At 42.1% G+C, this 12,359-nt stretch overlaps 1 protein-coding gene across 1 annotated transcript; it reads right to left on the bottom strand.

Annotated features, from left to right (window-relative positions):
- Window positions 1–7,128: 7,128 nt before the first annotated feature.
- On the bottom strand, window positions 7,129–9,324 carry ABT1 (activator of basal transcription 1). Its single transcript, XM_055406974.2, has 3 exons — window positions 9,046–9,324; window positions 8,161–8,366; window positions 7,129–8,004 (listed from the first exon to the last, which is right to left on the bottom strand). The coding sequence occupies exons 1-3, from the start codon at window positions 9,284–9,286 to the stop codon at window positions 7,624–7,626; spliced, it is 828 nt and encodes a 275-aa protein (XP_055262949.2). The 5' UTR covers window positions 9,287–9,324; the 3' UTR covers window positions 7,129–7,623.
- Between the last annotated feature and the right edge of the window lie 3,035 nt (window positions 9,325–12,359).

Raw genomic sequence — 12,359 nt, forward strand, 5'->3', positions numbered from 1 at the left:
TTCCACATTAATCAGATAGAAAAAAGAAAAAATTCAAACCAAAACAGTAGAAGAAAGGAAAGAGTAACACTAAAAGAGTGAAAAATAATTAAAATATAATAGCAAAATAGGGAAAATGAACAAAATTAAAAATTGTTTCTCCAGAAATATTAGTAAATTTGACAAATCTCTAGCAAGCTGTTGGAAAAGTAGCTGGTTGCCCTATGAGTCCTGATGTGACAAATTTTCTTTGCTTGACAAAACTTTAGTCACCCTCCTGAACCTTCTCCTAGGCCCATCTGTGCACTCGCTTGTGAATTCCAGTTTTAGCAAGAACAATGTGTGTCAATTTAACCAGAAATCCACCACCATGACCTGTGATTGCCCTCAATTTCTGTTCCATTTCCTCATCCTCCATCATTCCCCAGGTGATATCTGATCTCTGAGGATACAATAAACCTGGATCTACAGGTGTTTCATAAAATCTTGAAAATGGAACAAATGTTTTGTCAATGCAGAGTGGAGAGCTGTCACCCTAGAATACAGAAAGTATCAGAGAACAATCCCTCTATCACGTGCTTATGTGAGTTTTACTATTCTAGGTTACCCTACTGAAAAGATTTTCCAAACTTTACTACACGGGTAACATTATGTCTTTACATATTTTCTGTGAAGTAAATTAAATAGAATTATTTCGCATGTCTTCTAAATATTCTTTTATTCCCTTGGGCTTCAGATTCAAATCTGAGCATCTAGACCTATCTCAGTTACTGTGAATTTAGGGATTTTCTGCTTATCCCTTTACACTATGATTCTCAGGGGTTTCTTCTATACCCTAGTTAATCATGCCATTTTTGACAACGACTTTTAAAACCAACTAAAATACATTAGGAGAACATCAAGCTACTCTCACATCTGTTAATGAATTATAGTAAATACTATTTATGACATATAAACATGACCCTTGCACTTCTAAAATTTCTCCAATGGACTGGACCATTCATATCAGACTCCCACTTAAAGTTTCTTTATAGAAGACTAGTTAACAATAAATTTTACATTTATTCTATCTCTATGGGGATGTAATTGGAGAAGGCAATGGCACCCCACTCCAGTACTCTTGCCTGGAAAATCCCATGGACGGAGGCACCTGGGAGGCTGCAGTCCGTGGGGTCGCTAAGGGTCGGACACGACTGAGCGACTTCACTTTCACTTTTCACTTTTATGCATTGGAGAAGGCAATGGCACCCCACTCCAGTACTCTTGCCTGGAAAATCCCATGGACGGAGGAGCCTGGGAGGCTGCAGTCCGTGGGGTCGCTAAGGGTCGGACACGACTGAGCGACTTCACTTTCACTTTTCACTTTTATGCACTGGAGAAGGAAATGGCAACCCACTCCAGTGTTCTTGCCTGGAGAATCCCAGGGACGGGGGCGCCTGGTGGGCTGCTGTCTATGGGGTCGCACAGAGTCGGACATGACTGAAGCGACTTAGCAGCAGCATCAGCATGGGGATGTATTGGACATAATGTAACATGGGATGAATATTTAGACATGGCGAAACACTAAGATTTAAAATTCAAGCAAGCTTCCATTTGATCTAATTTTATAACCACTTAACTAAGTGAAGTAATTGAGAATTACTTTATGTAAGGGAACAAAGACTCCTGGCTGTTTCCAGACCTTTGGAATGAATTTTTTAAGTTTCAACTAACCCTAAGGATGAATCACTTTTATTTTCAAAGTTTTCAAATACATGCAGAAATCCACTGGTCAAGGGAGAATAATTCGTTGTCATAAACGGAGAATGTGTTGGGTCCAGGAAATCACCTGAGGGAACAAACTTTTGGAGAACGTCAGTGTATGTTTTCCAAAGGGGTAGCAAATGGAAGTCTTTGGACCACGAACTGTCCCTGTGATTCTCGAGAATGTTTAGCACTCTGGTTGTGGAACAGTAGAACTATGCTCAAGCCAGCTCTGCTTTCAGGTGGGAGAGATGCTTCTAAATTGAGAACATCTTCATGGCATTTCTATTGGGCTCTGTTTCTAAAGATGATGGACCATGTACTTTATCAATTTAAGCTGTATCAAAAACTCCTGAAGCCTCCTGAAGATTCAGAAAGTCTGCCAGTCAGGAACCTTTTTCAAAGAAGATGTGGATCAGGAATCATCCTTTGAGGATCATTTGCTTCTGATCCTAGGATTCTTCAGGTTCTCCCAGGGCAACTTTGGGCTCTGGATTTCTCGGCCAGTCCAAGTTAAACTTCATCCTTCCTTGATGATCTCATATTTCAGAAGATCTCTGTCACCATAGGCCTTTCTGAAGTGCTTCCTTTAGAAAAGGCGCCTGTGGATCCTCTCCTAAAGTCACATGTGATCTTGATTTCAAGATAGTTTTCATCAGCTTCTCTGCCTCCCTCTCTCTCCATGTCTGTCATTTGTACTGATTTGTACTGTGTCTTTCCGTCTCTCTTTATCTCTAGATTCCCTCACTGAGGTTCCCATAAGTCATACACTGGTCCCTGTATAGAGCAGAGGGGCATGAAAATATTTGTGTCTCTCCAGATTGGTTTCTCATGCACCAGCAGACACCCTAACTTACTGATTTCCTGAGACACCTTCACTCTATCCCTCAGTTATCACAAAAACCCTGTAATATTCAGTGAACCTTTCCCAAAGACAACTCTAGGAAACAGTAAGATTTTTCACTTAATAAGTAAAGATTTTCAGAATCTGATAGGGAATCAGAATCAAGAAAGTAAATAAACCCACAGACAAGGTTCCTAACAGATCTCATCACATCCATCAAAGCTGGCCCGGGGTGGGTTTGAACCACCACTTTCAGTTAACAGCAGAATGTGCTAATCGATTGCGCCACAGAACCAAAGACGCTGCAAAGTTTCTTTTCCAAGGATGCTATTTTTTTCAGTTTAAACTGTATATAACATTTTAGAAATGTATCTTTTGCTGGGTAATAATATAGATATTATTCTCAGTAGAGGAAAAGCGGAGCGTCAATTAAGCGGGGATTGGCACACGGAACTGTTGTTTACCCGAACATGAGCTAATCTAAGGAAAGACATCGGACAGAACTTATTCTTTCAGTGAGATTTTTCGCTAATAATTGATGGAAAACCCCTGGAAGGATTCCACAGACATGAAGATACATTAAATGGGAAAGACACCAGTAAGAGCAACGAAGAGGAGGAAATAATTTAGAAGAAAATCTGTTGTTAATTTTCCAATAGAAAGTTGGAAAAGTTGAGGGGAAACAAATGACCATCATGAAAGCCAAGCCTAGCAAGTTGTTCCTTGAAAAGAACTCAGGCGAGGGCTTCCCTCAGGTGAGTAAAGTTTGGGCACTTTCACATTTAGTTAAGTGAAAGCCATAACTCTGGTCTCCACTGTCTGATTATTTCATATTAACTAGTGCATCATTATGAATTTGTCCTGAATGTTCAAATGGGTGCCATAGTATCAGTAAAATGTACCCAAAAGTGCACGGCATTTTTCATTAGGTTGTTTATTTTCTCTTTATATATACAGTATATAAGTATATAAAAATATATTTTAAATATAGACCCTTAACTCAGTCACACACAGTAGCTCATGGGTGGGATGAGTGGGCAGGAACTGACAAGAGTACCGGTTATTCTCAGGTCCCTTGAGACCAGTCCTGGGTCACTGCCTGGTCTTCACCCTAGAAGCCGCTACACATTGAAGCCCTTCTACACCAGTTAGGAGATATGCTTCTCAAATACATTTTCTTGTCCTTCCCTCCCCTTTTATCCTTCACCTGTGGTTTCCAGGGTAATTCCAACCACCCCCTCCCCTATCCTGCAGTATCCTGGGACACAACTGATGTTTGTGCCTGCACCAGACTCCTTTGTAAGTTATTCTGCATCCTCCTGAGTTGATTTCATGCCTGAGAGGGGAGGAAAGCCAAAAATCTTTACACTGCTGTTCATGGAACCTTAATTCAAGTCTCAGGGGTATTCCGCATTTTAACATATTTAAAAAAAAAAATCAGAGCCTAGAAAAGCAAACACTTTAACCAGTTTCTTTCCATTTAATTCCCCCTGGCTGAGTTTATTACTCAGATAGCTTTGTGTGTGGAGAAGGAAATGGCAACCCACTCCAGTATTCTTGCCTGGAGAATCCCAGGGACAGAGAAGCCTGGTGGGCTGCCGTTTATGGGATTGCAGAGTCAGAAAACACTGAAGCAACTTAGCAGCAGCAGCAGCAGCAGCTTTGTGTGGGTGTGAGAATGGTGGACACATTTACCAAAAAGGAAAATTACCACTTTTGCTGGGAATTGGAGGTAGGACTCCCTCTTAAAGGTTGGGAAATCTAATTAACATAGATCTTCCTCTGCTGTGGGTGGGGTCACATCAAATAAACCCATCTAAGTTGAAAGCATCTGTAATTCAAAAATGCATTTAATACACCTAACCTACTGAACAGCATAGCGTAGCCTGGTGGTGGTGGTTTAGTCGCTAAGTCTATCAGACTAGGCTCCTCTCTCCATGGGATTTTCCAGGCAAGAATACTGGAGTTGCCATTTCCTTTTCCAGGGGATCTTCCTGACCTAGGAATCGAACCCAGGTCTCCTGCATTGCAGGCAGATGATCTACCAACTCTACCCTAAACGTGCTCAGAACACTTTCATTAGTTGGGCAAAATCTAACCTAAAGCCTATTTCATAACTGTGTTGATTATCTCATGTTATTTATTGAATACTGTACTGAGAGTGAAAAGTAATCATTTACCCTTATGACTGAATGGCTGCCCAGCTCCAGGAGAGTATCACACCACTTAGCACTAGCACTAGCCATGGAAAAAGTCAAAATTCAAAACTGGAAGTAGTTTCTACTGAATATGCACCACCTTTGCACTGAAGTTGAAAAATTAAACACTGAACCTTTTTAAGTCAGGGACCACAAGCAATCCACTGAAACATTAACTCTCTTAGGGAAATAGGGCAACAGGGCACATTCCTGAGGCTTAGACAAAGGGTTTTTCCCCTTCAACTCTATTGTAAAACCAGTTAATACTACTTCCAGAGATATGAAGAACAATGGAAAAGTAAACTGAGGAAGAGTGCTTTGCCACTTTTGGACATTTTCAGGAATAATTTCACATGCCTGGACACACCTATCAAGAGTCTTAAGCAGGATCCCATTTCTCATTTTACCAATTATTTTCTGCTAATGGAGGGTCCTAGCTTCTTGGATGGTGTGTAACTAAGTTGATTCAAATAATTCATTGCAACAATAGGTTCGTAACTTAGTCTAATTATATAGGGGATGGTTGAGTGTTAAATCACCCAGTTTGCAAAACTTGATATTAGGTTAATCCATTCATATTTGCAGTAATTCTTCACTATATGTCACATGATGTTCATGCAATAAACATTTACGATATACACACAGGCAAAGCAACTGGGGAAGATGCTAATAAAAAACATTAAAGAGCAACTTGTGTCATATATGAGCCTAAGTTTAATGATGGAAATGTGGAAATGATATGATTTCATATGCTTGTATTAAACAAGTTAATTTATATAAAAAACTTAAGCATTGTTCAAATGGGGACAAAACTGGAAGTATAAAAGTTATTTTCCTTTCAAAGGGCTTATAAGTGAGGGAATCACGATTATAGTTCCTACTAAATTTATTTCCTTCCACCCATTCTTATTTTCATTTTCCACTCCACTTGTGACTTACCCACCCATAGGTGTGATCTCTACATGCAGAACTGTTTAAACTTTATACTGAAATGCTGACTTTGAATATCCTTATATATAACATCAATATGGAAACACAAGTTCATTCATTCAAGAAATTAAGCCCTACGTGTTTTACTGTTAGTAACTTAAGTTTCTTCATCTTGGTATTCTCTATGTAGGAGAGGTGACAACAGACAGATTTATTCAGATCTTTGAATAAATGAATATGACAGCTTTTCAGATTCTGAAACTGGATCTTCATGGTTCATGTGGAAGACATCATGAAGAGTCCACGTGGAATAAACCCACATGAAATAAACACAGAAACAAGAATACCAAGTTCCTAAGATGAGGGTTTAACACTACACAGATGTGTTTGTGTGCTGAGTATGAGGCGTATGGATTGTGAAAAATGTTACACCTAACAGACCATAATTCATTTCTCTCCTCCCAAATAAACTGCATCTATCAAGTTGAGATTTTAACAAAACTTGGTTAGAGCCAAAGCAGATGAATCCACTTGACCCAAAGAACACACTGATAACTACACTGATGACAGTTAAGCAGAAAGAACAAAAAGAACCTAAGAAAATAAATGGCACAAGCAAAACTCAAATGACTTATCACTCTAACACTTCCTGTAAGTTTAAAAGCCAGAGTTTTAGTCCAGTATGAGGCTGTTTGTAGATATTTTTCAGTTTTTTGTTGACATCTCAGTTTTCAGTTCCCCTCAGTGGCTTACATGCATTCTATCACCTCCAGAGCTGCTTGCATGTTGTTTGTGAACCTTCCCTTGTCTAAGCGTAGACAAAATATATAAATGCACCAGAAGGACATCATGTGTGCACAACTACCTCCTAGGTTTTGCCTACCTTTACAATGGTCTGAACCCAACATGCCATCCATGGAGTTTTGTTTGCAATTACAGGAGTATATCAGGCTCTTTCAGACTTTGGTTCACTTCTCAGGATGTTGCTTACTTTCCCAGATAGAATCAATCAAGCTTTCCCATGGCCTCACTCTACCTCTTATATACATCTGTCATGATGCCTATAGTACTTCTATACACTTATTTCTTAAACATCTGTCTTTTTTAGCTGTCTATAAGACTTACACCAATGGCCATGTATCATTACCCACTGTCACTCTACGTCCTCATAGAGTGACTTAGTAAATCTCGAATTAATTAAATGTTAACAACAAGGCCTAAGAAATTGATTAGATAGGTAAATGTTGAATTAGGTAAGTGTTAACAACATGGCCTAAGAAAATGATTAGATAGAAAACTATTCAGGTTAAAATGGAGGGAGGTATCCTGTGACCAGGAGATGGAGTGAAGGTGGGTGAATTCTGTCCAACACACAGAAGTTGGAATTGATCCAATGACCATATCCACCCCCCAACCCCATAAACTACAAAGGCATGTTTTAAAATATGTATTTACATATATCTTTTTATATTCTATAAATATATTTTTGAAGGTGGCTCCCAAGCCACTCTAGCCCATTAACCCCTGTCCCTATTAATCTTTTCTAAATAAAAAGGATGTTGCTGCTGCCCAATAATGTGATTGGTAAACAGCTGTCTGGACTAGCCATTATCACTCTAAAATTCAAAGAAAAGGCTGTTCCTGGGGTCAGAACGTAGGACTTTTAAAGGGTCCCAGTGGGCAGGAGGCAGGAAGCCAAGAACTGAACAAGGTAAAACATGAGCAGTAGTCATAATCATGCTAGGAAGAACTAAGTGCCTCAGCCAGGCATGTACTGGGAGGAGGAAGAGGAGAGGCCTACAAAACTGTCTTGAGGAACTCACCAGACTCCTGGTTTGAGAAACACAATAAAATGTCCGCCTGGGTAGTCATTATAAGGTAGACAGGACGCTGGGCTGGGCTAGGAGGTGAAAGGGGCCTCTCTGACCCTCAAGAGTTCCTGACCACTGAGGAGTCCCCCCTGCTCTCTGAGGGTGTAGGGGCTCCAAAGATCTTGGCAAGAAGTCCTCGGTTTGAGCGGGCCTGGTCCTGAGCGTTAGCCAGGCGAGCTCGTTCACGTCCCCCTGGCCGAGCTGCCTTCCGGGCCCTCAGCTCCTGCTCAGTAGGACGCTGGGCAAAGGCCCAGGAACCACTCGGGCGGGTAGAGTCCCCATCAGCCGCAAGGAAACGCTGTCCGCGCTCCACACTTCGAAGATAGAAGTCGGTCTCACGCTTGGCCTGGGCAACCTCAGCCCTCAGACGCTGCCTGCGCACCTGGCGCTCAAAAGCAAGATGCTCGCTGAGGTGGGACCAGGTAAAACGGTGCAGGTACTGTGGACAGGAAAAACAAGAAAAGATCTGAGTAGGGCAGATCAGAGATGGGGAGTTGATGGAAGGGATGGGCGCCAAAAAGATGACAGGGGTGCATGGGCTGTGGCTGCGAAGGCGAGAGGGTGAGTGGTGCGGCAGATAAGCCAATCCCCTCACCTTGAGGTTCCACAGGTCATAACGGAAGGGGCTGCGCCTGCGGGAGCCCATGGGTGTGTTGTGAAGACTGGCCGCCACACGCTTGGCTACTCGCTTGTCCCGGAACTCCACCCAGCCCTCCGTGTAGTCCTTGCTGTACTTGGACCGCTTTTTCCCTCCGGCGACGGAGGCAGCTGCTGCCTTCTTCTTGCGCTTCACGAACCCGTCTGGAGTCAAAGACAAAGCAGTGGTCAAAGAGGCCCATACAGCATCCACTCATCAGCACCTCCCACTCACCAATTCTCCAGACCTCCCCAGACTGTCCACAGTACCTCCCCGCAGGCCAGGATCCCACCTTGTCTTTGCCCAGAAGTGGCCAACTGCATAGTCCACACTTTACCCCTCGTCCAAACTCAATCTTTTCCTCAAATGTTAACTCTTTTATGTCTGCCCTAATCGTTCTATTTAAAATCTGCACAGGTCCCCAAACCCAATTAGTGACTGAATGGGAGTTGGGCGCGGCCTATCATATACTGTCTCTTGACCTGGGCCTCGACAAGACAAAGAGATACGTTCAGTTTTGTGGAAAAGTCACTGAGATTTTAATTCAGGCCATACTCATTTAACAAACTGGTAAATTAGCCTCAAGATAGTAGGGTGGGCGGTGCCAAGATTAGAATCCAAAAATTAGCTTAGAGTTTAGGCTCAACTAGGTATACAGCTATCCACATTCCATTTCAGCCTTCTAAGAAACGTGCGCGTCACCTATTTACCAAAGAAAACAGACGCAGGTGCCCGGCCCCGTCAGCGCCTTCAAGCGCAGCTGAGGCAACAAAACACGCACTGTGTATTCAGTGCCACCGAGTACCACCCCTCTTCCCTCACCATCAAGGCCTGAGCACTTACCCTCCGCCTGGAAAAAAACACGCCCGACCTCCCCGTAGGCGCTGAGAAGGTTCCGTACGTGTAAAGGCCTAAAGCGGGGCGGGATGTGGCCCAGGTACACAATGCCCGGCACTACACGTTTCTTGCTGCCGCCAGCCGCCTCTTCGGATTCCTCCTGTTCCTCCTCTGCCTCTAGTTTCTGGTCACTCCCTTCCAGAGGTCCCAGCTCCGGGGCGCCGGGATCCAAACTCTCTACCTCCATGCTTGCCGATACGTAAGAGAGGGGAGCCGTAAGGCGCCGCGCCTCTGACGCACTCGTGTGCGACGGCCTGCGTTGGGTGGGCGGGACCGGCTCGAGTGACGTCAACGAAAAGACCTGGACTGTGCCCGAAAATGCAGGAACTAGCAGAGAGGGCGGAAGTAGGCCCGGGGTCAGCCGCGAGATACAAAGCCTGAGAGCCCTTGACTCCCGAGCTGAAGAGACAAAGGCGAGGTAGACCTTCAAGTATAATTTACCCTAGAGAATTCCGTGGAGAAATGCAAAAGGAGGGGATGGGGCATGCTCTTCCGATAATTTTGGAGAACTATTTTGGAAGTGAGGGGAGGTTTCTTTGTATTATAGCGGTCAAAGTAGCATTTTACCCAAAGAACTCTGGTGAGACTCCAGTTGGGGGATGGCTCAACTTTTGAAGTTTACTGAAATTTCAGTTTTTTAATTAGTTAAATTTGAGTGTTAACTATTTTTCAAAATTTAATTTAGAGATTTGACTTTTTAAAATTTAAGTTTTGAGAATAATTTACCTTTGCAAATAAAAGTTTTGGAAATTTAGTTAGACTTAATTTTTGAAAAATTCACTTGAGACCTTTTCACTTAGTTAAAATCTTTTTTACTTTAAAATATTGATTTGAAATTTGATTTTGTGAATAAATCGTCTAAAAGTTTTAACTTGCCACAATTATTTCTTTTAAAATTTGGTGCCTGTTTTACATTTGTGTTAATGCATGATTTGTATTTATACTTCTGTTACAAACATCTACTGGCAAATGTATACTTAGCCTTGATTTAAGCCACCGCTAGGACAGGGAGCTTTATTCTCCCTGGGATTTGTGTTTTCACAGTGTTGGGGTCCAGGGTACCCAAAAATGTGCCTCAGTGGCATACTGATCATGTTGAATTAAAGTTACTGAAGAATCTGGTACTACTACAAGAACGACACTCTTAGACTCTTCTTTCTGTCTCCCTAAAAGTAAGAAATCTCTCTTGTGAAAGGTGTACTCCATGCATTTGATGGAAAGACACCATTAGCATCAAAGATATCCTGGGTTAAGATTATGTAAACAAACCTTACTTCTTTAATTTACTACCCTCAAGCCTAAACTCTATTTAGAGGCTTCGCTAACTGGGCACCCAGAACTGAAGTTTCTTTGTCTAAAAAGTATAAAAGCTGCCTGATTTGGCCACTTCTTAGGTCCCATTTCTATGGGACCTCCATGCTCATGAATTAAAATTTCTTTCTTTTTCTCCTGTTAACATCTTGCAACCACAGATACTCAAGAGGAGAAGGGGAAATTCCCCCTCCCCAACAACAGATTTGCTGTTAGATCATGAACTAATTTTCCCTCTGTTGTAGCCAAACACTCCAGAAAGCAAACTTACTCAGGACAGCGTGAATAGTGGAGTGTAGTTTATTACACCCACCAGTCCGAGGCAGAGTTTCCTCTTTAGCCAGGGATCCTGGACCGATTTTTGTGACCTTTTCTGCCCAAAGTGTACGTGCCCAAGCCCACATCCCCAAATTCTTTAAAACCCACTCTGGACAATGTTAGTAAGAGATACAATCAGGTTTTAGCCATAAATTCACATTCTAAAGCTATCTGGACATACAGTTTAGCCCACATCAATAGGCATTATTAAGATTACAGAAGATACTAATTGATTACATAGTTGGCATTGCATTCCTTCTGGCTCCTGGAGGTCTAGGTACGGAGTCTGCCTGGTCTGATTTTTATCCATCCTGGAGACGTGTTTAGCCGCTGGTGTTTTATCTCCATGGCCTCCCAGATATACAGTCCAAAAGTTTGCAGAGAGTGTAAGATGAAGTTCCTTTTAAAAATGAAGTCATTCCAGTCAGGGCAACCTGCTTCTTTCCTCTTTCATCCCCCCATCTTGACGCTCTCAGCTTCTAGTGTGAGTATCACTCATAGGGACATATTGCACGTTAGGTCTTTTGGCATGCACGTGGATAAATGCAGTCAATCTCAGTGACACAAATTGGACAATACACTGGAGAATACCAGGTCCACATAACAAAATTAACAGAGCAACTGTAACAATGATTGGCAGTTTTCCACCAATCACCCTTTATCCATGACAAAACAGGAGTCCAAAAAGGTACTGAGTCATCTGACATTTGTTTTACATGAGTTTGCTGTCTCTAAGAGCCTCAGTAACGTTTCCAGACAAGACTGGGATATACACACAGCACTCAACCTTTATTATGGCACAAGTCTCTCCTTGAGCAGCGGTCAAGATATCCAAAGCCATTCTGTTTTGAATTACTGCCTTTCTCATTTGTATTTGTTTAGTGTTTAATGCTTGAATTGCCCTCAGTCTGTCATTTAGAGCCCTTTGGGTGGAATTAGTTAGGGCTTCAACTCTATAATCATTATATCTGTAGTGCCCAACAAAGGAACAAATGTAGCAGCCAAATAATCATCCCAGTGGAAAACTGATCATGACCATCTGGCCTGTAGGGAGGGTAAATTTAAGGGCTCCTGTATTGTTGGCTTAATGTTCCCATGGGCAAAGGCCAGACCTAAAGTGCATCTTCCTACCCACCCTGGGGGTAGCCATGGCTACAGATTGGTCCTGCATAACCAATGAGTGCTGTTTGGGGCAATCCACCTGATTCCGGGGTTGACTCCCTAGTCCGTCCCAGGACATTGGGTGGATTGATTGGGATCATAAGTAACTTTATAGGTCTTATAGCACTGTTCTGTCCGTAGAAAGCCCATTGGCTTCAGGTCCTTTTTGTCTATTGTCTGGTTATTATATCCAATAGTGTGTACATCCTGTTCCCAGCCAATGTCAGCTATCATAACAAGTTGTCCCTTTTCTGGAGTAATCCAGAAATATTCATTTCATATTAGGTAAAATTGGTCAAAATACCTGTCATTTTTTTGTTGTCCCTCTTCTGGAATAATCCACATATATTCATTTCATATCCGGTAAAATTGGTCAAAATACCTGTCATTTTTTTGATTGTTTGGACTTACTGACTATCACATAATATTGATAAGCATTTTCTGAGCTAAGAATATAGTTAAAATGTATC

The sequence above is a fragment of the Moschus berezovskii genome, chromosome 23 (genome assembly GCF_049115385.1).
Source record: "Moschus berezovskii isolate FMDL1 chromosome 23, NW_MosBer_1.0, whole genome shotgun sequence".
NCBI lineage: Eukaryota > Metazoa > Chordata > Mammalia > Artiodactyla > Moschidae > Moschus > Moschus berezovskii.